General features: G+C 56.1%; 2 protein-coding genes across 6 annotated transcripts in view; one reads left to right on the plus strand and one right to left on the minus strand.

Moving 5' to 3' along the window:
* On the plus strand, positions 1-11,145 carry CPSF1 (cleavage and polyadenylation specific factor 1). Of its 3 annotated transcripts, none has more exons than XM_012760249.3 (38): positions 1-92; positions 217-375; positions 2,829-2,856; positions 2,951-3,084; positions 3,218-3,298; positions 3,421-3,572; positions 3,663-3,809; positions 3,952-4,091; positions 4,174-4,284; positions 4,358-4,451; positions 4,532-4,619; positions 4,690-4,812; positions 4,912-4,963; positions 5,043-5,137; positions 5,218-5,292; positions 5,374-5,454; positions 5,534-5,623; positions 6,094-6,204; positions 6,281-6,422; positions 6,504-6,682; positions 6,768-6,904; positions 6,986-7,160; positions 7,240-7,446; positions 7,536-7,625; positions 7,721-7,864; positions 7,947-8,099; positions 8,830-8,946; positions 9,030-9,120; positions 9,204-9,288; positions 9,360-9,501; positions 9,599-9,751; positions 9,828-10,004; positions 10,086-10,152; positions 10,226-10,273; positions 10,351-10,506; positions 10,587-10,716; positions 10,796-10,934; positions 11,013-11,145. In XM_012760249.3, exons 2-38 carry the CDS (start codon positions 232-234, stop codon positions 11,058-11,060), a joined length of 4,326 nt encoding a protein of 1,441 aa, XP_012615703.1. In that variant the 5' UTR covers positions 1-92; positions 217-231; the 3' UTR covers positions 11,061-11,145. The 3 variants fall into 3 exon arrangements, with proteins under 3 accessions (XP_012615703.1, XP_075861033.1, XP_075861034.1); XM_076004918.1 differs by having other exon boundaries at positions 2,954-3,084; XM_076004919.1 differs by lacking the exons at positions 10,796-10,934; positions 11,013-11,145 and having other exon boundaries at positions 10,356-10,506.
* Positions 11,133-25,184, minus strand: part of ADCK5 (aarF domain containing kinase 5) — a 17,615-nt gene continuing 3,563 nt past the window's right edge. Inside the window, exons 2-15 of one of the 3 annotated variants that reach the window (XM_012760250.3) lie at positions 22,056-22,159; positions 20,909-21,058; positions 13,674-13,749; positions 13,357-13,557; positions 13,130-13,270; positions 12,931-13,044; positions 12,708-12,839; positions 12,551-12,634; positions 12,398-12,479; positions 12,252-12,330; positions 12,063-12,154; positions 11,724-11,976; positions 11,536-11,652; positions 11,133-11,456 (exon numbers count right to left, since the gene is read on the minus strand). In XM_012760250.3, coding sequence (XP_012615704.1) covers positions 11,351-11,456; positions 11,536-11,652; positions 11,724-11,976; positions 12,063-12,154; positions 12,252-12,330; positions 12,398-12,479; positions 12,551-12,634; positions 12,708-12,839; positions 12,931-13,044; positions 13,130-13,270; positions 13,357-13,557; positions 13,674-13,749; positions 20,909-21,058; positions 22,056-22,159 — 1,731 coding nt within the window. In that variant the 3' untranslated portion in view covers positions 11,133-11,350. Of the gene's footprint in view, positions 11,457-11,535; positions 11,653-11,723; positions 11,977-12,062; positions 12,155-12,251; positions 12,331-12,397; positions 12,480-12,550; positions 12,635-12,707; positions 12,840-12,930; positions 13,045-13,129; positions 13,271-13,356; positions 13,594-13,673; positions 13,750-20,908; positions 21,059-22,055; positions 22,243-25,184 lie in introns of all 3 variants that reach the window. The other 2 variants (XM_076004921.1, XM_076004920.1) reach the window with 2 other exon arrangements.

The raw sequence follows: 25,184 nt of genomic DNA on the forward strand, positions 1-25,184 counted from the left end.
GGTAGCCCGGAACCTTGGCGCTCAGCCTCCCATCCCAGCCGGGCCGAGTTCGCAGCCGTCCCGGTCCCCCTTGATCTGGCTCCAACTGCCAGGTGGGCAGGTGGGCGGGTGGCCGGGAGCGGGGTGGCGGCGCGAGGCGAGGGAGGGGCGCCGGGCTGGGCCTCGGGCTCTTGCGCGGGCGACCCCCTCATTTTGTCCCCTTCCGGTCCCGCGCAGCCCAGAGTTGGCGCCATGTACGCCGTGTACAAACAGGCGCATCCGCCCACCGGCATCGAGTTCTCTATGTACTGCAACTTCTTTAACAACAGTGAGCGCAACCTCGTGGTGGCCGGGACCTCGCAGCTCTACGTGTACCGCCTCAACCGCGACGCCGAGGTAGGCCCAGGTCCTTTTAACCCTCCTCATTTCTCTGTGAGGTGGTTACTCCAAGGCCCAGAGAAATTCAGTGATGCGTTTAAGGTTCCCCAGGATGAGCCAGGATTTGATCCTTGATCTGTTGTCTGCGGAGCCTGTTCCCTTAACTTCTGCGTTATTCTGCCTCCCTTCTTACTGTGGTGGGAGTGGGGCACTGCCCTAGCGCGTCCTACTTGGTTTTTCCTTTTTTCAGCAAATTGTTGTGAACACTTGCTCTATTGCTAGGTAGTAGAAATACAGTGGTGAACCAAACCTACAAACACTTGGGGAGGGAAATAGCCAGTGAATACACATTTAAACACATTTGCAGGCTGCAACAAGTGGTGTTGAGGGGATAAAGAAGAGAATGAAGGAGGTGTGTATTTCCAGTCATGATCAGGAGAGCCTCCTTGAGGCAGAGCAGGAATTTGTCAGGGGAAGAACATTCCTAGTAAAGGGAACAAGGCTGGGGACAAGACTGTTGACAGGAGTTGTAGTGATGTGAGACAAGCCCATGAGAAAATACAGGGGCACTTTGGTTGCCAGAGGGCTGAAAGTTGGTCCAGGAAGGCTTCTTGCAAGAGGCAGCTTCTTAGTTGTTTTTCTCCAATCTCCAGGATTCCAACTGCACATTAGACCATTTGGCTATGTCCACGTTTCTTAAAATTCTTTTAAATTTTCATTTTCTGTTTCTTTTGTATATACAGTAGTGCAGTTGCTCCCTGTATTGACCTTGTACCTGGTAGGGGAAAGCAGTTGTTCTTGGCTAGTCTTGGTTACAGAGGAAGAATGAATGTTGTACTCTAAGTGCAAGCAACATTGCTGTAGATTTTTTGTAGATACCTTTTATTTGATAAGGGAAGTTCCCTTGTATTCTTGCTTTACTGAGAATTTTTATCATGAATAGATCTAGAGTTTTATCAGATGCTTTTTTTTTTTTTTTTTTTTTGAGACAGAGTCTCGCTTGTTGCCCAGGCTAGAGTGAGTGCCGTGGCGTCAGCCTAGCTCACAGCAACCTCAAACTCCTGGGCTCAAGCAATCCTTCTGCCTCAGCCTCCCGAGTAGCTGGGACTACAGGCATGCGCCACCATGCTCGGCTAATTATATATATATATGTATTAGTTGGCCAATTAATTTCTTTTTATTTATAGTAGAGACGGGGTCTTGCTCTTGCTCAGGCTGGTTTTGAACTCCTGACCTCAAGCAATCCGCCCGCCTCAGCCTCCCAGAGTGCTAGGATTACAGGCGTGAGCCACCGCACCCGGCTCAGATGCTTTTTTATAACCATTGAAACAATATATGATTTCTCTCCTGAATTTTGATAGTAAATGATAGTGATGGATGCTCTTGGAATAACTCAACTTAGTTGTGTTATAGTACCCTTTCTGCATGTCATTGGGCTCATTTGCACATGTTTGAGGAGTTTGGTGTGACTTCCTGTCCCACCTGCCTGTGGCTGTTGGTGTTGAGATTGCCTGAGCCTCCTGGGGTGCCATCAGCCTGGCATCAGTGGGTTTTTTGTTTTGTTTCTTAAGTTTGTCATTATTTCTGACAAACTTATTTGCTGTCAAAGGTCTGAAGTTTCATTTGTTATTGTGAAATAGGTTGGATTCATAAATGCCTCTTCTGTATCTGTTGAATTGACTGTGTCACTTTTCTCAAGCACCTTTTTTCAGGATACTCTCCCCCATAGCACAAATGTATTATGAAAAATGACTTTTATTTACTCATTGTTAAAATGTTTCCTTTGCCTTGAGAGGATGGCAGCTAAATGTTTGTTAGTTTGTTTCAAATAGCTACAAAATAGCAAAGAAGAAATAGCTTATTATCACAAAAACGTAATGAAATTTGTCTTTTTATAAAACAAAAATTAGCATCTTTATAGCTATAGGCCACTTCGTTTACCTGCTGCAGTGTGGACACTGTGGGCCTCAGGAGAGCAACCCAAGGACACAGACTTGGTGAAGGCAGCCCTGTGTTGTGGGACTCTGAGATGTCAGAAGAACTCAGGGCTTCTTTGGGCTTCTTTTTTCCTAACAATCATGCATATCAGTAGCTATTGGCTCTACTTGGCCTGACAGTACCTCCCTGAGCTGGGCCCAGGGGCTGGAGCTGTGCTGCCTAGGTCTCAGATGCCCAGCCAGGCCATGTGCATCCTGGCCCTGAGTGCTTGCTGCTCGGCGATAGGCAGCTGGTGAGCTGTGGGGTGGAGGCCTCTTGTGGGGGAGCCCTGTGCCAGGGTTGGGATGCAGATGTGTTAGTGAGATTTGGCTCTGGTGAGAGGGGCTGCACTCTCCCCACTGTGGAGAGGGTTTTGGGCAGGGCTCCGCAGTGGCAGGGGCTGGCCCTTGGTAGTCTTTCCCTATGTCTCCTCTGGATGAAGTAAAGCTTCTAGTTGTGTGCCCTTCACTGCCCTCTTTTCCTCCCTCTTTCAGGCTCTCACCAAAAATGACAGGAGCATAGGTGAGTCCAGTGCAGCCACTCTGGGCCCTGCCCCAGGGGTGTGTGGGTGCCAGGGTCTGTGGCAGAGACCTTAGCCTGCTGGCCTCTCCCCCAGAAGGGAAGGCCCACCGGGAAAAGCTGGAGCTGGCAGCCTCCTTCTCCTTCTTTGGCAATGTCATGTCCATGGCCAGTGTGCAGCTGGCAGGTGCCAAGCGGGATGCTTTGCTCCTAAGCTTCAAGGATGCCAAGGTGAGTGGGGACTTTGTGGGGGTGGGCATGGCCATGGTGTTGGGCACAGCGCTGTGGGGGGCCCAGTGCTGGGCAGTTGACACCATCAGGGCTAGCAGTGGGCAGAGTACAGTTCTGACCTTCACCCCCCCAGCTGTCGGTGGTGGAATATGACCCAGGGACCCATGATCTGAAGACCCTGTCCCTGCACTACTTTGAGGAGCCTGAGCTTCGGGTAGGACCAAACCCAGACCAGGCCCAGTGTCTCTCCCTCCCCCACCAGCCCCATTCTGCTACGCCGTGTGCACCCTGTGGGGCCTCATGTCCTGGGCCTGTCTTATGCCCCTCTGTTCCCAGGATGGGTTTGTGCAGAATGTGCACACACCACGAGTGCGGGTGGACCCTGACGGGCGCTGTGCGGCCATGCTTGTCTATGGCACGCGGCTGGTGGTACTACCCTTCCGCCGGGAGAGTCTGGCTGAGGAGCACGAGGGGCTCATGGGCGAGGGGTGAGTGCCAGGCGGTCGGACCGTGGTTCTGGGGTTGCTGGAGCCCAAGCTCCTCTCCCACCTGTCCTGCTGAAACCCTTGGTCCCTCAGGCAGAGGTCCAGCTTCCTACCCAGCTATATCATTGATGTTCGGGCCCTGGATGAGAAGCTGCTCAACATTGTTGACCTGCAGTTCTTGCACGGCTACTATGAGCCCACCCTGCTTATCCTGTTTGAGCCCAACCAGACCTGGCCAGGGTGAGATACCCAAGGAGGCCCCTTGTGCTGTGGGCTCTGAGCCACCTCTGCCTGGGCTGTGGCTGGGCGGGGCTTTGGGAGTAAGGGGCTTGCTCAGAGGTTAGGGAGGTGCTCGGCCTTTCTGACCTGCCTGCTGTCCCAGGCGAGTGGCTGTGAGACAGGACACGTGCTCCATTGTGGCCATCTCGCTGAACATCACACAGAAGGTCCACCCCGTCATCTGGTCCCTCACCAGCCTGCCCTTTGACTGCACCCAGGCTCTGGCTGTGCCCAAGCCCATAGGTGAGGGCCCTGGGGTGAGGAGCGTGCGAGAGTGGGGGAGGGACCCTGCAACCTGACCTACCCACAAGCCTGTGCCCTCCAGGTGGGGTGGTGATCTTTGCTGTCAACTCGTTGCTGTACCTGAACCAGAGTGTGCCCCCCTATGGTGTCGCCCTCAACAGCCTCACCACAGGCACCACTGCCTTCCCCCTGCGTGAGTATGGGTGGGCCTAGGGTGGGCATGGATGGGCGGGCTTGCCCAGTCGGCCTGACTGCCTGTCACATAGGCACCCAGGAGGGCGTACGGATCACCCTGGACTGTGCACATGCTGCCTTCATCTCCTACGACAAAATGGTCATCTCCCTCAAGGGCGGCGAGATGTGAGTGCCCCGCCCCACCCCGAGCCTTGCCCCTATTCAGCCCAGTGGTCCTTTCCATACTCAAGACCTCCCTCCTCCAGCTATGTGCTGACACTCATCACTGACGGCATGCGCAGCGTCCGAGCATTCCACTTTGACAAGGCAGCTGCCAGTGTCCTCACCACCAGTGTAAGTTGGGACTCGGGGGTTCGCCTGGGTCCAGGCAGGGCCTCGACCTCACTCACCTGCCCTCCCTCAGATGGTCACCATGGAGCCTGGGTACCTGTTCCTGGGCTCTCGCCTGGGCAACTCCCTCCTCCTCAAGTACACAGAGAAGCTGCAGGAGCCCCCGGCCAGCACTGTCCGCGAGTCTGCAGACAAGGTGGGTATTGCAGGGTGGGTGCCCTGGGCCTGTAAGCCAACTGTCCCCAGTATGGGGGCGGCCTTGGAGAGCCACTCACGGCCCCCTCCTGCCTCACAGGAAGAGCCTCCCTCAAAGAAGAAGAGAGTGGACCCCACAGTGGGCTGGTCAGGTGAGGAGCTGGGCCAGGGCTGGTCAGTGAAGGGCCAGTGACTCAGGCCATGCTCAGGTGTGTGCTCTCTGTGCTACAGGGGGCAAGTCGGTACCACAGGATGAGGTGGATGAGATTGAGGTGTATGGCAGTGAGGCCCAGTCAGGTACACAGCTGGCTACCTATTCCTTTGAGGTAAGGCTGAGGGGCAGTAAGGTCCCCTACTCTGGCTGGCCCCTACTCTGGCCAGCCCTTGACTACTGCTGTGCCTGCAGGTGTGTGACAGCATCCTCAACATCGGACCCTGTGCCAACGCTGCCATGGGCGAGCCTGCTTTCCTCTCTGAAGAGGTGCCTAAGGGGGCTGGGGCAGGGACTTGGGTGTGTGCAGGGGGCAGGAGGCATGATCCTTAACTCGTCCACCCTGTGCAGTTTCAGAACAGCCCTGAGCCAGACCTCGAGATCGTGGTTTGCTCTGGCTATGGGAAGAACGGGGCCCTGTCAGTGCTGCAGGTGTGTGGGGACAGGTGGGGGTGGGTACCTCCTGGTAGGATCTGAGTGGGCTGACACCCCCATCCCATTGTCACTCCAGAAGAGTATCCGGCCCCAGGTGGTGACTACATTTGAGCTTCCTGGCTGTTACGATATGTGGACGGTCATCGCTCCTGTGCGTAAGGAGGAGGTAGGTGTGTCCCCTGGCAGGTGGGGAGACCTTAATGCCATGGATGGGCACTGCTTTCCTGTGGGCTGCATGTGTGGCAGCCTGGGAGCAATGGGGGCCCAGGCAGTCAAAGCCACATGCTTAGGCCGGGCGCGGTGGCTCACGCCTGTAATCCTAGCACTCTGGGAGGCCAAGGCGGGTGGATTGCTCGAGGTTAGGAGTTCGAAACCAGCCTGAGCAAGAGCGAGACCCCGTCTCTACTATAAATAGAAAGAAATTAATTGGTCAACTAACATATATAGAAAAAATTAGCCGGGCATGGTGGCGTATGCCTGTAGTCCCAGCTACTTGGGAGGCTGAGGCAGTAGGATTGCTGATGCCACGGCACTCACTTTAGCTTGGGCAACAAAGCGAGACTCTGTCTCCAAAAAAAAAAAAGCCACATGCTTGTCCTCACTGGACATGGCTTCCTGCTCCTCCTACCCTCACAGGAGGAGACCTCCAAGGGGGAAGGCACAGAGCAGGAGCCTAGTGCCCTTGAAGCAGAAGAGGATGGGCGCAGACACGGGTTCCTTATTCTGAGCCGGGAAGATTCGACCATGGTGAGGGGCAGGGCCTGGGGCCTGGCTGGAGCAGGGTTTCCTGGGGAGGTGCCCACCTCACCACAGTTTCCCTCAGATCCTGCAGACGGGGCAGGAGATCATGGAGCTAGACACTAGTGGCTTTGCCACACAAGGCCCCACAGTCTTTGCTGGAAACATTGGGGACAATCGCTACATCGTCCAAGTATCACCGCTGGGCATCCGCCTGCTGGAAGGAGGTGGGTGGTGGGGCTGAGTGGTGGGGCTGAGTGGGCAGGCAGGTCCTGCAGAGGCGAGGGCTGACTGCTCTGTGCCCATAGTGAACCAGCTGCACTTCATTCCTGTGGACCTGGGTGCGCCTATCGTGCAGTGTGCTGTGGCAGACCCCTACGTGGTCATCATGAGCGCCGAGGGCCATGTCACCATGTTTCTGCTCAAGAGTGACTCCTACAGTGGCCGCCACCACCGCCTGGCACTACACAAGCCCCCACTGCACCATGTAGGCCCCATCCCTGGTGCCTGCCCCTCCACCTCCTTCCTCCCTCCTATTGCCCCACCACTGAGCCCTGTCCCTCTCCCTGTAGCAGTCCAAGGTGATCACACTGTGCCTGTACCGAGACCTCAGTGGCATGTTCACCACTGAGAGCCGCCTGGGTGGGGCCCGTGATGAACTGGGTGGCCGCAGTGGCTCAGAGATGGAGGGCCTGGGCTCGGAGACCAGGTGCGTGAGAGCCTGGGTGCTGGTGGGGGCCTGGGTCCCTGTGGCAGACAAGACGCCTGTGACACCTCTGCTGGCCCCCAGCCCCACAGTGGATGATGAGGAGGAGATGCTATATGGGGACTCAGGCTCCCTCTTCAGCCCCAGCAAGGAGGAAGCCCGAAGGAGCAGCCAGCCCCCCGCCGACCGGGACCCTGCACCCTTCCGAGCAGAGCCCACACACTGGTGCCTGCTGGTGCGGGAGAATGGAACCATGGAGGTGGGTGGTAGCCCACACTGTGGCACAGCCCATCCTGCCCCACTGACTGCTGTCCCCGCTGACTGCTGCTCTCCTCCAGATCTACCAGCTTCCTGACTGGCGACTAGTGTTCCTGGTGAAGAATTTCCCTGTGGGGCAGCGGGTCTTGGTGGATAGCTCTTTCGGACAGCCGACCACGCAGGGCGAGGCCCGCAAGGAGGAAGCCACACGCCAGGGGGAACTGCCCCTGGTCAAGGAGGTCCTGCTGGTTGCATTGGGGAGCCGCCAGAGCAGGCCCTACCTGCTGGTGAGCACGAGCCAGGCCACTCCTCCATCCTATAGCCTTACCCCATGGCCTTGCCCTGCCTCACCCATGGCCCCTCCCTGCTCCCCTAGGTGCACGTGGACCAGGAGCTGCTTATCTATGAGGCTTTCCCCCATGACTCTCAGCTTGGCCAGGGCAATCTCAAAGTCCGATTCAAGAAGGTGCTGGTGGCTGGGAGGGAGGGTGTGTGGTGCAGGGTAGGGTGGGGGCCTGGGCCAGCAGCATCTGGAGGACTGGCCTTCATGGTGCCCCCCAGGTCCCCCACAACATCAACTTCCGTGAAAAGAAGCCAAAGCCGTCCAAGAAGAAAGCAGAAGGTGGCAACGCTGAGGAGGGGGCTGGGGCCCGGGGACGCGTGGCACGTTTCCGATACTTTGAGGACATTTACGGCTATTCAGGGGTAGGCATGTGGCTTTGTGGGGGCCCAGGGGTGGGAGGGTGGTATGGCCTTGTCCACAGCACCCTCATGGCACCTGTTCCAGGTGTTCATCTGTGGCCCCTCACCCCACTGGCTCCTGGTGACCGGCCGAGGTGCTCTGCGTCTGCACCCCATGGGCATTGATGGCCCCATTGACTCCTTTGCTCCGTTCCACAATGTCAACTGCCCCCGTGGCTTTCTGTACTTTAACAGACAGGTAGGAAGGCCAACCTGGTTCCTGACAACACTCACTGATGCTGCCTGGGACCCAGAAATGTGGTCCTGGACAGCTGGGCACAGCTGGTTGGGGCAGGAGGGAGCATCCAGAGGGTGGTGGGGCTGAAAATTGGTGCTGGGAAGGTCTGGTGGATGAGCTGTGGGAGTTGAGGGTGCAGCTGATGAGGGCCCTGTCACTGCACTGCCAGCCCAGCCCTTCCTCAGGAGCCAGATGGAGCCGGCATGAACCCCAGCTCTGCCCCTTAGTTGCTGTGTGACTTTGGGGAGGCACACACCATCTCTGAGCCTGTTTACTCATCTGTGCTACCAAGATGATAGTACCAACAACCTGGATTCTGATTGTGCTGTGGCAAGTGTTTCCCAGGTTACTGACAGACTCAGAACTATTGGTGAAGTAGGGTCTGGGGCTCCTTCTGCCTGTTTTTACAGTCCCTGGCATGGCCAGTCTGGGCCGCCCTTTGCCTGCAGCCTCCAGTGCCCTCTAGGCCTGGCCCTCCCATCTAGGGCCAGCATCCCTAGCCTGGGAGAGTGTACAGGAACTCGCTGACAGAAGCCCAAGAAGCCTGGATGCCAGTGCTGTGGCCCTTTTCAAGCCGCTGTCTGACGCAGCGGTCCCTTGCCTCCTGTTCTGGGCAGAGCCCTGGAGGCCTGGGTCTGTCCACCCCACCCCATCAGGCTCCTACCTTGCTGACCCTGCTGCCCTACTCCAGGGTGAGCTGAGGATCAGCGTCCTGCCTGCCTACTTGTCCTATGATGCCCCATGGCCTGTCAGGAAGATCCCGCTGCGCTGCACGGCCCACTACGTGGCTTACCATGTGGAGTCCAAGGTCTGCCCTGCCCTAGTGCTCCCTGCCCCTCACCAGGGACCGCTGGGCCTGGCCTTTGATGTGTGACAATCTCCTACTCCCAGGTATATGCTGTTGCCACCAGCACCAACACACCATGCACCCGCATCCCACGCATGACTGGTGAGGAAAAGGAGTTCGAGACCATTGAGAGAGGTGCGTGATGCCAGTGCCACACTCCCATCCTGGGCTTTGACTCAGGGCAGCCCTGCCATGACTATTGCCTTTGGTCCCTGCAGATGACCGGTACATCCACCCTCAGCAAGAGGCTTTCTCCATCCAGCTCATCTCCCCAGTCAGCTGGGAGGCCATTCCCAATGCCAGGTGAGGCTGGGCTTGGGTAGGGGCTGCCTGTGCTGGTGGAGACAACACCCTGACGTGCCTGCCCCATGCAGGATCGAGTTGGAGGAGTGGGAGCACGTGACCTGCATGAAGACCGTCTCACTGCGCAGTGAGGAGACTGTATCAGGCCTCAAGGGCTATGTGGCTGCCGGGACCTGCCTCATGCAGGGGGAGGAAGTCACGTGCCGTGGGCGGGTAAGAGTCCAGGGGGTGGTGGGGGTCAGATGGCAGGTGGAGGGCAGGCAGCCCCTGGCAGCCTTTCTGCCACCCAACACATCCCATGCCCTGCCAGATCCTGATCATGGATGTGATTGAGGTGGTACCTGAGCCTGGCCAGCCCTTGACCAAGAACAAGTTCAAAGTCCTTTATGAGAAGGAGCAGAAGGGGCCTGTGACTGCCCTATGTCACTGCAATGGCCACCTGGTGTCAGCTATTGGCCAAAAGGTATGCCACCCCGTTACCTGCCCCCTGCTCCTCGCCCCCTGTGTCTACCCTGGCTCACCCTCCTCCTGCCCCCCAGATCTTTCTGTGGAGCCTGCGGGCCAGTGAGCTGACAGGGATGGCCTTCATCGACACGCAGCTCTACATCCATCAGATGATCAGCGTCAAGAACTTCATCTTGGCTGCAGATGTCATGAAGAGCATCTCACTGCTGCGTTACCAGGAAGAGAGCAAGACGCTGAGCCTCGTGTCTCGGGTACCCACGGGGCCTGGGTACCTTGTCTGGGTGGGCACAGGCCCAAGGCCAACCCTAACACCCTGCCCCTCCCTGTCCCAGGACGCCAAGCCCCTGGAGGTGTACAGTGTAGACTTCATGGTGGACAACGCTCAGCTGGGCTTCCTGGGTGAGCGTGCAGGGCCTTGGGGGGAGGCTGAGACTTTGGGATAGCCAGGGCTGACTGGGCCTCTGCTCCTCAGTGTCTGATCGAGACCGCAACCTCATGGTGTACATGTACCTGCCAGAAGGTGAGTGGCTTCTCCCGCCCAACCTCTGCCCAGGCTGGGGGCTGGGCAGGCAGTGACCCAAGGTCCCTCTGGTCTAGCAAAGGAGAGTTTTGGGGGCATGCGCCTGCTGCGCCGGGCAGATTTCCATGTGGGTGCCCACGTGAACACGTTCTGGAGGACCCCGTGCCGGGGGGCCACCGAGGGGCCCAGCAAAAAGTCGGTCGTGTGGGAGAATAAGCACATCACGTGGTTTGGTGAGTGTCTTGGCGGGTGTGTTGGGGGTTGGGTACATGGGGGTGTGGAAGTATGGCCTCACTCACACTGCACCCCACAGCCACCCTGGACGGTGGCATCGGGCTCCTGCTGCCCATGCAGGAGAAGACCTACCGGCGGCTGCTCATGCTGCAGAATGCGCTAACCACCATGCTGCCCCACCATGCTGGCCTCAACCCACGCGCCTTCCGGTGAGCCCCACACTGTTCTTCCTGGCCCTACCTGCTCTCTCGGGTCTGCCCTGACTCCTGCCACTTACACACACCCCAGGATGCTGCACGTGGACCGGCGGGTCCTACAGAACGCTGTGCGGAATGTGCTGGATGGGGAGCTGCTCAACCGCTACCTCTACCTCAGCACCATGGAGCGTGGCGAGCTGGCCAAGAAGATAGGCACCACACCTGACATTGTGAGTGGACTCCAGCCCCAGCTCACCCCATACACCCTCCCAGCCTGCCTCCAGGCCTCACCTTCCCCTTTCCCACAGATCCTGGACGACCTGTTGGAGACAGACCGAGTCACCGCCCACTTCTAGCTCTGTGGATGCTGCTGCTGCTCCTGCACTACCTCCCACCCCCCCTTTTTGTACAAAACACAAGGAAAAAGATTTGTTTAAGATGCATGTGTGGTCATTGCATGGCCACCTGGCCTGGCTGTGGTCATAGCCCCACAGTGTGTCCCACAATCCCAGCTATAGTTGCTCCAGCACCCCTTGGTCTTGGGGTGTCCGCACTGCTAGCCCTGGCCAGTTCGGTCAGGCCTGTGACTGGGCGAGCCCTGCTGGCCCTGGGTAGCTCCAAGTGGTCGTCCTGGCCCCAGGGCTCCCTAGGTCTCCAGGTACTGGTAGAGCTCCTCGGCCTGGGGCACGAGGCCCAGGTGGGCCAGAACACGAACCAGGAGGGCGGTGAGCCGCATGGCCAGGATTTCCAGCCTGGGGAGGGTGAGGTGAGGTCACAGTCGGTGGGGAGCAGACCCTGGCCATACCCCACCAGCTGCACTCATTCACTTACCTCAGGGCCACTTCGAATTTGAGCATCTCCCAGATGACCTTGATGTGGCGCAGGAGGCTGATGCCATAGATGCCCCGGTATGCTGCACCCACCAGGCGGCTCCAGCCCCTGACTGCCCTGCACAGACCTACAGGTTGGCCCCAGCCTGCCCCTGCCCCACCCCTCAGGGCACCCACTCAGTCACCAACCTCTTGGCCATGAGGAAGTAGCGGTCGACGGGGCTGCCCAGGGTTGTATTGATGGCGCGCACAGTGTTGATGTTGCGCAGTACAAGCAGCATGGACCGTGGCAGGGCCTTGAGCACTGCCATGATGCCTTCGAAGTGCTCTTGAGCCATGTCCTGCATGTAGACCATCTCCTCTCGGCTTAGCAGGTGGGAGCTCCACAGCTGTCTCAGGCGCACAGGCCGCTGCATGAGCATCTCAGAGAATAGCATGTAGTCTGGAGAGGCAGATGGGCCTGAACCAGGGCTCTGTGTATAGCACCTGCTGCCCCTACCCCAGCAGTCCCCCATGTACCTGCCTCACCTTGTACCCCAAGTGCAGCTGCATGCACCTTCATCGCAGTGTCATCCCTCAGGATGATGGCCCGCCAGAGCTGGCACAGGGCTGACCGATCCCTGTGGATGGGCCCAGCCCTGCCATGAGCCCCAGAGCCCAGGGCAGGAAGGTCTGGGCTAAAGGGAGAGGCTCAGCCGACCCCACCCTAGGGCTTACTTTTCATCCAGAAACTGGTAGAGCCCATGGTCCAGCAGCACCAGTTCCGCCTTCCCATCTGGGCCTTTCCGCACCAGAACTAGGGACACAGCACATTGGCTCCTGCTCCCTCACCAGAGCCCCCTGCCCCCAGGGGAATTTCCTACCATTGCCAGGATGGGGGTCAGCATGGATGAAGCCAGTGTAAAATATCTGCTCAGCAAAAACCTGGATCAGCTTCTTCGCCACCTGGGGAGAGTGGAACATGCAGTGGGCATGGATAGCACCCCACCACCCCCACCCCACAAAGGAGTACTCACGTCTTGCACTGCCAGCCCCTGGTTCATGATGGCCTCAACGTCAGTGACCTTGCAGCCGTCACAGAAGTCGGCAGTCAGCACACGCTGGGAGAGAGCAAGAGGCTGCACTCAGCAGGCCTGCACCGCCCCCACCCAAGAGGTGCCTGGCATAGCGCACCTTGCTCGACTTGTCCCAGTGCACACGGGGAACCACAAGGTAGCGGAAGTGCCCCAGCTCCTGTGCACAGCGCTCAGCATTTCGACCCTCGTTGATGAAGTCCAGCTCCTGGGCCAGGGTGCCTTTCAGGTCCTGGGGGCCACACACAGGCGGTCAGGGTCAAGAACCTGCCCTCCCTTCTGGTGGGTACAGCTTGCTCCAGCCTGCCCAAGCTGGTCATTACCTGCAGGACCCAGCTGAAGCCAAAGCTGGGGTGCATGAACTCAATGAGCTGCAGCAGGAGCTCCAGGGTGTGGATGTCCCCATCAAAGCGGTCCTGTAGGTCGATGTACTGCACCTGCACCAGGCAAGGGCACAGCAAGGACCCAGGTCCCATCATGAGCCTCAGAGCCCACCGCAGCACAAGGCAGACCCCCACGCACCTTCACAGCCACAGCAGTGCCATCATGCAGCGTGGCTCGGTGCACCTGGGCCAGGCTGGCGGCAGCTATTGGCTGGTAGTCAAACTTCTGGAAGAGCTCATGGGGCAGGGCCTGGAAATCCTCAAGGAACAACTCGTCCACCTGGCAGAAGCAGGTGTTTGGAGCAGCTAGGGGGCTGCTGCTGGAGCCCCTACTGCCCACCCTCTGTCCCTGGAGGCAGGGCTCACCTCCCGGAAGCCACGTGTGAGGGCTCTGTCCTCAAGCACACGCAAGGTCCTGATGTACTCCGGGGGTAGCAGGTGGTTGAAGGAGCACAGCCCTTGGCCAAGCTTCACGTAGAGGCCTCCATTGCAGATGGCTCCCTCCACCAGGGCATCAGCTGCCCGCTGGTGACACGCAGATAGTACCTCCAAGTACCCCGGGCTGTTCTGACCATAGGCATGGAGGGAAGGGATGGAGGGCAGCTGACCACCTCCCTAGGCCCACCCAGTGCCTGCCACCTCCAGTGTACCCTCCTCCATGTGCCCAGTGCACAGGTACAAACCTCTTCCACGCCTCGTAGGATGATGTTTGTGCACCACCAGTAGTCTAAGGAGATCTGTAGGCCAATCCTCAGAGACCTGTAGGCAGAGGTGGCTCTCAGCCCTCACAGGCAGGCTCTGGGTGCTTCCACACATGGTCCCTCAGTTCTCAGAGCCCTCTTGTCTGATCTCACCCTGCCAGCCCCGTGGGTCCTTGTGAGCACATAGGGAGCTGCCAAGCCCATGGGGTACCCTTTGGCCCCTCTACTGGCCACAGTGCCTACAGGTCAGTCTCTTGATCTGCACGTGGGCAGCCTGTGTCCATGCCACCCTCACTTCCTGCCTGAGTACCCACAGGCACCCAGGAAAGATGGGGCAGGGGATAGTGGGTGGATGGAAACCCCAGAAGAGTTAGGACTCTGACACAGCCTGTAAAGAGGAAGGGCTGGGTCCAGGCACAGGAAAACAGGGGGTCCAAGGATGGATGCAGGTATGGCTGGGGCAGCAGAGGTCATAGGAGGGTGAGGTCCTCCAAGGAGGCAGGGAGGCCCAGGGAAGCAAGGTCTGCAGGGAAAGGTCTCCAGTTAGGGTGGGAAGTGGGGGGCACCTTGGGTGTACTCACCAGGTATTGGGTTCCCCAGGGGAGGTTTAGGCAAGGAGGATGATAGGAGGGGGATGCTGGAAATGGGCTCCTCAGACCCCTAGACCTGCCTCAGGAGCATCTTGGGGTGGGGCACACAGTAGCCAGCCTACACAGACCAGAGGCCCCACCCCACATACCTGCATGGCTCACGCCCTGCCTGGGAAGGTCTCTGGCTGCCCAGGTGGGCTCTGTGCCCCCAGCACTCGAGGGAGGCCCCTGGCCCAGGCTCCATTCTGGGCTCCCACAGAGCACCTGCAGTAAGTACATGCTATGGGTGGGGGCAGGATTCCCATGTGCCCTGAGCCCTGAGGCTTGAAGGCCACTCTGTGGTGGGAATGCCTTGTGGGCAGAACTGACCTACAACCACAGCACATTGTACACGAGATTCTCACTAACTTTCTTGGGGGTCTGACTGCTTGTAGAAAGGTATAGGGATGCGTGCAGTGGTCAGTGAGGGGAAGAAGGGGAAGAAGGGGATCTGTCAGCTCTGCCCGTGATAGGCCTAGCTGGATGGAGCTGATGCCAAAAATGCTCAACAAATCAACTGGCAATGGAGTTTCCACTAGATGCTAATGTCCCACAGAAATTAGCCAGGAAGGCGGGGGTGGAGGACAGTGGCCTTGGTGCAAACCACCTGGCTGACCTTGAAGGCTGCCCTGTCCACTCAGCCCATTTTTCTTGAGGAAGAGGGAGCTAAGGCCACCCCTACATGCACACACACGCACAGATGTGTCCACACACATGGACACAAGACCCCAGCAGCACCCTGGGGTCCCAAGTACACTCCTGTAGGGCTGGGTCCCCGAAATCAATGCCTATTTGCACCCAGCCAACATGAATGAATTCTATTACCTAGAACTGAAGAGTCTAACAACACAGCAAGCAGGTTTGACACAGTCAAGACAAGTTACATAAAAAATGGCTAAAATTCTCAACCTTCAGTTACTAAAGAGGCCACATGAACGTGGGCTGGGGACTGCAGAGTCGTGAGTGGATCAGAAACCAGTGTGGAGAGGCAGGGGCTGAGCCTGGCAGCACCATGATTTTTTTTTTTTTTTAATCTGTTTTCTAGACAGGAGCTCACTCTGGGATCCCACTGGAGAACAGTGGTGCAATGACAGCTCACTGCAGCCTGGAACTCCTGGGCTCAAGTCATCTTCCTGCTTCAGCCTCCTAAAGTGTTGGACAGGTGTGAGCCGCCGTACCTGGTCCTACATTTTCATTTTGAAATAATTTCTTTTTGTGAGACAGAGTCTTGCTCTGCTGCCCAAGCTAGAGTGCCATGGCATCAACCTCACAGCAACCTCAAACTCCTGTGCTCAAGCGATCCTCCTGTCTCAGCCTCCCAAGTAGCTGGGACTACAGGAATGCTGCCACCATGCCTGGCTAATTTTTTTTTATTTTTAGTTGTCTGGCTAATTTCTATTTTTAGTAGAGACGGGGTCTCGCTCTTGCTGAGGTTGGTCTCGAACTCCTGACATCAAACGATCTTCCTGCCTCGGCCTCCCAGAGTGCTAGGATTACAGGAGTCAGCCATTATGCCTGGCCCTTGAAATAATTTCAAATATCCAGAAAAGTTGCAAGAATCATCCCCAAAAAGTTTCTTTTGGAAATATTTGAGAATAAGTTGTCAATGTGACCTGTAACCCCGAACCCTTAAAGAGTGTATTTCCTATAAACAAGGACACTGACCCACATAACCACAATAAGGAGACTAATATCTCAGAACCCTCTAACCTGCAGACCTTTTTGTGTGTCACCAGGCACTCCAATAACATCCTTTTTAGCAAAAGGATTTAGATCCAGGGTCACATGTGGCAACTAGTTATCATCTCTGATCTCTTCCACTCCCAACAGCCCTCAGCCCCTGCTTGGCATTCGTGACTTCCTGGAGTTGGCCAAAGTCAAGGTAAAGGGTGTAGTCTTCCAGGCTACCAGGCTGCCTAGGACTTCTGGCACCAGCTGCAGGTGTTTGAGTCCCCAGGACCACCCTCACTTCAGATCAGCTGGCAACAAGTCTGGCAGTGCCCAAAGACTCCCTCAGTTTCAACAGCTCTCTAGAGTGATGGAGAACTCAGGAAAGTGCTGTACTTGGGGTTAGGTTTTATTTTAGCAAAGGACAAATCCAAAATATCCCAAGGAAGAGACGTACAAGGTGAGGATTGGAGGGTCCCAAATTCAGAGCTTCCATGTCCTCAGAGACTTACTCTGTGTGACCAGGAAGCTCATCCGGGTGTGAGTGTCTGGAGTTTTATTGGGGTTGTCAGAGGGAAGCATGTGGATTGACTCAGCCCCACGACTGAGCTCAGCTTCCAGCCCTGCCCCTCCCTCATTAGCATCAACTGTCAAGGCCACCACAGAAGGCAAAGACAATCCTGCCATTCGGCAAACTCCAAGGACTTAGAGGCCATCTCTAGAACCAAGGACAAAACCCAGATCTCTCTGAGTAAAGTTAATTCTTCACTGCACACAATTTGACATATTTGAAGATTACAGTCTAGTAGTTACATTGTATAGCTCGAGGGTTAGGGTTAGCACTTGTGCTGCCTGGGGCTGCTGCCACTGCAGAGTTGCCCGGCTGCAGCAGAGCCCATGTGGCCACAGGGCCTATGATATGTCTAACCTTTCACAGAATTCCACCAACCCTATCTCCTCTACTGGAGCTTGTCTGCCTTGTTCCTGGATAATCAGCTGACCCACTCTCCAGGGATGCCGCAGAGGTGAGGTGGCACTCTCCTCCTGCATCCCGTCCATGTCACCATCTGGTTTCCGCATCACTAGGTGTTCAGTGAGGGGCTCTGAGGTCACACTGGCGTCTACTCTCCCCGTCCACCCACCAATGAGCTTAGCACCCACTGATCCTCCTCAGGTGAATTAATGATCACTGTGATGGTGGATTTTCCAGTCCAAACGTTCCTGTGGCACTTGCCCACTGGCTGAAAGGGAAAGCTTCTCTGCCCCTATTTAGCACCTGTCACTTCATTCCTGTCACGCTACGCTGTGGGCTTCTGTCATTATTAGTGTTTGTTCCTAGGACTGTCCCAGACTTGGCTTTGGTGGCCTCCTTGTGCTTTTCTCATCTCCAACATTTTACCGTGAAAAAATTCAAACATACAGCAGAATTAAAATACTTTTGTGATGATCCAAGTTTACCCAGCCCTAGATTTTCCACTGGCAGTTCCTTGTTCTTTGACAAGGCTCCATCTTCTGAGCACTTCATTCCTTGCTGGCAATGCCGGGCACTCCAGGCTCACCCTGGCTTCTCCCTGCCCAGCTGGAACCTGCCTTTCTCCAGGGAGCTGGTGCCTCTGGGTGGACAACAGCCTCAGTGGCCACACTGTGAATGCTGGGGTGCTGGTGCTCCCAGGCTCTTTCATGAACCAGAACCGCGAGGTGTCTGTGTGACGTGTACATACACTGGACATGTTTACATCCTCATTGTGTGTCTAGCTTTAGACAGCACAAACCATGGGTCCACACATAGCTCCCAGTGCAGCACAGAGGTCATTCTGGCTTTGTCCCTATTGTGTTTCTGACTTCCTTCTGTAGCTGTCCCCAGCACAGTGTCTCATTCCATCAAGCTGCCTTGAATGTAGCCACCACCCTGTGTGTGGACAGCCCCCTCCCCTCAGGACCCTGTGCTGGACCTTGTTCGGTGCCACCAAATGGCTCTCAGACTGAATTATTCAGGAAGGAGGGAAGCCTCCCTCGTTTCTTGGGGAGCTCAGAGCACCCCACATCCTCGCTATCTCTGCACAGACGGCTGCGAGCACAGGTTCCCATTTTGTCTTCTGTGTCAGGCTGGGACAAGTAAGAAGATGCAGTTTGTACAGGACAGTCTGGCAGGAGCAGGGCATGCCCTGACCTTATTGCTTCCATGACAATGGGGACATGCATCCTGGCAAGGGCAGGAAACCCTCCAGAATCTTAGCAGCCTTTTCCTTCCCATGGCCAGCTCAGGTCAGACACTGACTTTTCGTTCTGGCCCTTCCTGAGGTGAAGGTGGCCAGGAAGGGGACTTCAGAAGGAACTGCTGGCCTCACAGGGCTTCTCATGCCTTGAAGAACAGAACTTAGGTCCCTCACTCATCAGAGCCTGTGGCAATGGAAATAAGTGAGACCTCCCACCAACACCCAGACAGCCTGGCCCTCTCAGGGCCCACCGAGTCCCACCCCATGGGGTTCCTGTCCCAGAGGTCCAGCAAGTCAGCAGGCCCTGTCTCCACCTGCAGGGCTGATAGTTGGTGGGGGATGGACAAGCTGGGAGGGAACAGGACAGGAACAGGCCAGGGGTTCTTTGTCATGTCTCAGATGGATTTTATGAAGTGTGCATTACTTTTGCAGTTATAAAAGTAAAAGAACGAGGCTGTGCGGTGGATCACACCTGTAATCCTAGCACTCTGGGAGGCCGAGTCGGGCGGATCATTCAAGGTCAGGAGTTCGAGACCAGCCTGAGCAAGAGGGAGACCCCATCTCTACTAAAAAAAATAGAAAGAAATTAATTGACCAACTAAAAATATACAGAAAAAATTAGCTAGGCATGGTGGCGCATGCCTGTAGTCTCAGCTACTTGGGAGGCTGAGGCAGTAGTATTGCTTGAGCCCAGGAATTTGATGTTGCTGTGAGCTAGGCTGATGCCATGGCACTCTAGCCCAGGCCACAGAGTGAGACTCTGCCTCAGAAAAAAAAAAAATGTAAAAGAACGAAAAGGCCTTCCCTGGTGCAGGCCCCTGTGCCAGCCTGTCCTTGTGCCTTCTGTACTGCGCCTCGTCGGCAAGCCTTCTCCCTGGCGTCCTTGAGCTGCAGATGTGGCCTTGGAGCCACGTTTTTAAAAATTAAATCCCTTCTTTCCCAAGCAGAAGTCTATGGAATTTTTTCACATCTTTACTACAAAAGTATTGTTTATCTATAACAAATTTTAATGGTTGAGAAGTTACAAATGTTGAAAACTCCTGTTAACCCTACCCCAAGGGTGAATATTCTCGAAGTTTGTCAGTACATCAGCCCATATTGTATACAAATATAACTTAACAATCAAAGTGTAGAGCAGCAGCTCACTCCTGTAATCCCAGCAAGGTGGGAGGATCGCTTGAGCCCAGATGATATTTAAAAGTTAAATTTAAATAAAGAGTGGGAAGGATAGGGGCTTAAAGACCAGGGCTCTGAGACAAAGAGAAACATTACCTCAAACTTTCTGCCACCTGCCACTTAGATAGTCCCTAAGCAGTTGGACCCTTCTGACCTCTGCCCCCTTCTCTCATGGGGAGCTGGCCCCAGTGATTCCCTGCCCTGGCTCTTTCCTGGGCTCCTGTGTAGATGCTGCCCTGTTACTCGGGTCGTGTGTCCCCGAGTCACTCTATGCCCCACCAGGAATGCTCCATAGGCATGACTGTCCTGGCAACTAAGCCCTGGCAACTCAGGGGTTAGAACTGAGAAGAATGTACAAACTTTTGATAAAGTAAGCAATCCTACCCCCTCTCTGCAACTACAGCTTGGCTCTTGTGAGCAAGCTGTGAAAATGCATCTTCCCACTAAGTGCATGGAAGGCAGGCATGCAGAGCCTGTCGCTGGACATCTGGACACCGGGAAATAGCAGTTGTAAGACAAAGTGAAACCAACCCAGGCTTGCCCAGAATGCACTGCACATAACATAGTAGAGGGTCACAGAAGAAAAGACAGAGAGGACCTCAGGCTATGAACACAGAGGACACTGCCCAGAACCTGCCTGCAGAGAAGACCAGGAGCTCCAGGCAAAACCAAACAGCAAAGAGACAGGTGTGGGACAGACTGTCTCATCCTGGCAGCTGAAACTCTTTAAGCACCCACACAACCACCCCATGCCTATGGTCACTGCTGGAGTGAATCCCAGTGGAGCCTCTGGTAGAGACTGACAGCCCTGGGAATGCCAAGCTTCCCTGAGGAACTGACCCAGGCCTGGGGAAGCAGCAAGTGCTCAGAGCTGGGCAGAGCAGGACCCCCCAGCTCCCTCTTCCACCCCACTCTGTCCAAAGGGGCTCTATGTGAGCTGAGGATTCTCTCAATGCCAAGAGCCAGCCCCCATGAGGTCCAGGCAAGGCTCTGTGACTCCAGGAAGGGTCTGACCAAAAGCAGGAATGTCTGCCCAAGGGCTGCAGCAGGAAATATCCCCCTGCCCTCCCCCCAAGTTCTGTACCAGGAGATGAAGGAGACTGAGAAGGACCTTTGGTGTCAGGTACTCTGACAGTGACCACCTGGTGTTGTGGCCTCTAGGAACAGAGATGGGGTGGCCTCTCCTCCAGGCCCAAGCCTCTCTGCCCAGATGAGGGTGGGTGGGGGCAGAGGGGAAGGAAGAGGAGGGGGCAGCTGCTCTGTGGGAGCCAGAAAGCCTGGGAGAGGAGGCACCAACCAGGGCCAAAGCTGACTGGGGAAAGGTCTGTGGAGGCCATGTTGAATGTCAGGGACACACATCTGACTCCCCGCCCCTCCGTTAGCACCTTCCCACATAGCAAGGGATGCCTGAAAGGCAACTGTAAAGTCCCCAGCAAAATCCACGGCTCCCCCAGCTCTAGCATCCATGTGTGAGGACAGGCAGGGGAGAAGGCCATCCCACCCCTCCCCTAGCCAGCAGCCCGCCTACCTGCCAAAGCGCCCAATGCTGTCCACCATGAGCCGCATCCTCCTCTTCTCTTGTGCCTCTGCTGTGAAATAGCGGACTCCCAGGAGCAGGGGCACTCCTACCACTGTGACCGAGAGCGCTTTCCTCCATAGGGGTGCAGGTCTTAAGGACCTGAGGGAGACAGAAGCCCATGAGTGGAGGTGCCGCCCTCCCCATCGCTGGGCTCCACAGGTCTCTGCTCTCTCCCTCCTCTGCCCCCCAGCTGCTCTCAGTACTGTGTGCACAGTGCACAGCCACTCAGAACACTGTGACACTCAGGTCACCAGAGAACACCCATGGCAGCACCATGCCAGACGGGCCCAGGGCAGATCTCCTCTGGGTCTCCAGAGGCCCAGCCATAGGGCCAGTGGAGGTAGAAATGGCTCCTCAGCTCGCCTGGAAGGGATCAATAACAGGTCTGTGACCCTCATGGTGCTAAAGTCACCCACACTATACAAAATTATAATCACCATCCACCGTGCCAAGGTCCAACTGGATCCTGTTAGGATAGCAGAGGCTGGGCAGGACGCTGAGGTCAGCACACACTCAACTATGCCAGACCTCAAAACAGAGACTAGAGCAATCAGTGAACACAAGAAGGGCTCCACGTGCTTGTGCAGCAGGAGCTCGAGCATCTGTTTCTACACCCAGTTGCACACGTGTCCCAGGGTCTTCTGTGCACAAAGCGCTGGGAGTGAGGTGCCCTCCACCAGGTTCACCAAGCCATGAGCTGCTCAGGCTGCCCACAGCCATCCAGCCTCACTGGCCTCAGGGTCCCTATCTGGCCTTTCCTCTCTCAGAGCCCTGATCTCTGCCCCTCTTCTTGAAGCTTTCTCCTCTCGTCTGGCATGCCCATAACCTGCTCTCCTCTGTTTCAAACCATCACCATTTGTTCTCTTCTGAGCAGGCGGCTCTGTCTTCCTGACTTTCCAGCCACCCACGCAAAACATCATCAGGGAGCAGCCCCGCACCATGTGCCCTGTCTGTCCTGAGTCAGGGCCTGGGGTCTTGGGCCCAGTGTGCTGCACTGAGCAGTGAATGCAGCCTGCGTTGGTGGGGGGCATGGAAGGGGCCCGGCCACCAGCCCTGCTTGGCGAGAGGTGGTGCCCTGGCTGTGGATGACTCTTACCTCGAAGGCAGGACCCTGAAGTTTCTCCTGAAGAACACTGCAGGGGGTGGCCAGGGCTTCTGCCCACTGTGCAGAAGAGCAGAGTGGAAGTGGCAAAGCTGCAACTGCAGACAAAACGGCACAGTTTGATGAGGCAGGGACACACCCTCCAGCTCTGTCACCATCCAGCGTCTATACGGGCTAGAGCCTGAGGGGGGCAAGAGGCACTCCCTGAAGTCACCACTCAAACAGATCACCTGAGATGGTCAGTGCTTCCTGCCAGGCTCCCTTGTTTGATTCGGGAGTGAAAAGACAACCCCCCCCCCTCTTGGAGCAGGGCTGAGAGCAGCATGTCACAGGAAGGAGGCTAAACGCGAGGGTCTCAGGTACTGCCACCTCAAAAGGTGACAGGCCACTGAAAAATGCCCATCTGTGACATCCCCTCAGTCGCTACAGAAAGAGACGGCACAGCAACCTGCTCGTCTGCGACAGGCCCCCACGCTCCTGCCCTGACACTCTCTGGTGACACCCTGACCACCATGTACCACCTCCTGCCACTGAGCACACCGACCAGTCGCATAGGAAGTTAGTCCATGTCTTGAGATGAGTGTCCACAATGCTCAGCCACGTTATCAGAAAAAAGATGCCCAACTCTACAGTGGAAGCCTGGATAGGAGAAACGGCCCTTGGTAGGCCATTGTCCCAAAGCAAATGAAGGTGCAGGAACATACAGCTGGCTGAGGCCTCAGAGGCAGGACCTGGGCAGCTTCTGTGCAGAAGAGGGCAGGGCAGCCAGAGCGGAAGGTGTGCTGTGGCCAGCAGGACCCACTTAAAGGTGCCAGGTGCCACAGAGATGCTATAGGATGCGCTGCCTTATTATTGTGACATGAAAACACCACAGCTCTCACACACTCACTGGCAGCCTTGGGTTCCCAACCATACTTGAACTATGAGGTCTTAAAACTTCCTTAACCACAAATTTCCCAACTGCGAATTCTCCTAACAAGTGGGAGTTTAGGGGAAGAGGCCGTAAGCAGCAAGCCCACCCACAGCACAGGCGTTAACACCATCGTCAGGGGCCAAGCAAAGACCTGACTTTCCAATCGCCTCTGGCCATGGCACAGAGCCTTGCAGAAAATTTCAAGGGCTACAAACAACACAGAAGTCAAAGGAGAAGTCCATGACCTACTGTCCCATGAGAGAGCAGGGGCTGAAGGAATTCTCTGCTCACAAGGCCACATGCAACAAGTGCTGATTCTCAAGGAAAATACCAGAAGCAGACAGGTGCGAGGGCTGGCAGTGTACAGAGACTGATGGGCACACTGTCCATCTCGCAGCCTGTGCAGCTTGCCCTCCTGACATCGGCCACCTCTGGTGCCAGGGCACACACAGCAGGAGGCCCAGACCACGGGCCACTGTGCCCACAGGCTGTGAAGAGAAGCTTAGAACAGCAGCTGGGAGGATCCCAGCCCCTGCCCTCCTCACCCCCACAACAAGGGTTTCACAGGTGGCCAGGAGGGGTCCTCACCTCAGCCTTCCCAATGCAATTCTGCCCTGCCTGTTCTCCTTCCCCCAAACAAGCCCTGTCAGTGAGGAGCAGGCCCTGCCCAACAGGGGCCACATAGCTGCAAGACCGGCTGGACAGCACAGGGAGAGAGGGTCCTGCGACCTGGGGCAGTATAGACTCCACGTGACGTGGGGGACATCTCCCAGACAGAGGACACGTCCTCAACGTTGCTGAGGAGTGGAAGACAGACCCATGTGGCTAGAAAACAGAACACGTGCTCAGAGGTTGCAGGGCTGCCCCCAAAGAAGGTAACCTAGAGCCAGGCAGGTGCCCAGGCCAGGCCTGCAGGAAGAAGGTGAAAGCAGGTCTGGGAACCCCACCTTGGCGGGGGACAATGTGCCAGGAGGTCAGCCCAAAGGCGGCAGAGTGGCTTCCAGTCAGAGATGGCCAGAGTCTGAGACAAAGCCTCAGCCTGGGAAGAGGGCACTGGGTAAGAGAGCCATGTAGACTCAGGGCCAGATGGCCCAACCCACACCTGAAGCCAGGGTGTACTCCGTGTCGCCCACAGCTGCCCGCCCCTTTGGCTCCAGGGCTGTCGAGATTCTCATCTGCGAAAGGCCACAAGCCCTCGGAGAATAGCTGGTATCAGCCGCCAGCCACCGGCTGGGGCCCCAGAGCTCAACACACCATTATCAGCGACCTGAAACCTGCCCAACGAGCAGATCTACATGTGGGGTTTTTCCAGCAACAGCCTGGATCCCTCAGACACCACAATTCGTGGTGAGAGCTGTGACGCTGGCACCAGTACTTGCTAGTTCTTTCTACTTCTGTAAATACTAGCAATTTCTCACAAGAAGTAAAAAGCCACAGGAAAAAAAGTGGGAAGCTGTAGATTAGGAATCTAGACAGATACGAATGCTGACCAGATCCCAACTCAGAAAAAAACACTGAAAAAGATGTTTCTAGGACAATACGCAAATCTGCACATGGAAGAGCAAACAGACATTAGAACTGTTAGTATTTAGCAATGAAAAGTTACCGTGGTTAAGCCTGAGCAAGAGCGAGACCCCATCTCTACTAAAAAGAGAAAGAAATTAATTGGCCAATTAAAAATATATAGGAAAAATTAGCTGGGCATGGTGGTGCATGCCTGTAGTCCCAGCTACTTGAGAGGCTGAGGCAGAAGGATTACTTCAGCCCAGGACTTTGAAGTTGCTGTGAGATAGGCTGACGCCATGGCACTCTAGCCGGGGCAACAGAGTGAGACTCTTGTCTCAAAAAAAAAAATAAAAGTTACCATGGTTATAGTAGAGCATGTCCTTGTTTAAGGGATGCATATTGAAGTGTTTAGAGCAGGCGTCCTCAAACTACGGCCCACAGGCCACATGCAAGACCAAGGACATTTATCCGGCCTGCCAGGTGTTTTTGCCACCGCTGCCTGTCCTGCTTAGCAGCCGACTCGTCCCGGGCCCACAGTACACATGTGTGGAATGTGTGCTGCACTCTCCAACGGCCTTCCAATGGTCTGAGGGACAGTGAACTGGCCCCCTGTTTAAAAAGTTTGAGGACCCCTGGTTTAGAGATTATGTGTTGAAATGTCTTTGTGACTTACTTTCAGATGGTCCAATGTCAACAGAAATGTA

The sequence above is a fragment of the Microcebus murinus genome, chromosome 7 (genome assembly GCF_040939455.1).
Source record: "Microcebus murinus isolate Inina chromosome 7, M.murinus_Inina_mat1.0, whole genome shotgun sequence".
Lineage (NCBI taxonomy): Eukaryota > Metazoa > Chordata > Mammalia > Primates > Cheirogaleidae > Microcebus > Microcebus murinus.

Bases quoted from the DNA above. Each gene is read 5' to 3' on its own strand.
- CPSF1 (XM_012760249.3), top strand. From the start codon at position 232: ATGTACGCCGTGTACAAACAGGCGCATCCGCCCACCGGCATCGAGTTC. The intron at 3,299-3,420 runs GTAGGACCAAAC...CTCTGTTCCCAG, and splicing joins TTGAGGAGCCTGAGCTTCGG to GATGGGTTTGTGCAGAATGT. The intron at 5,624-6,093 runs GTAGGTGTGTCC...CTACCCTCACAG, and splicing joins CTCCTGTGCGTAAGGAGGAG to GAGGAGACCTCCAAGGGGGA.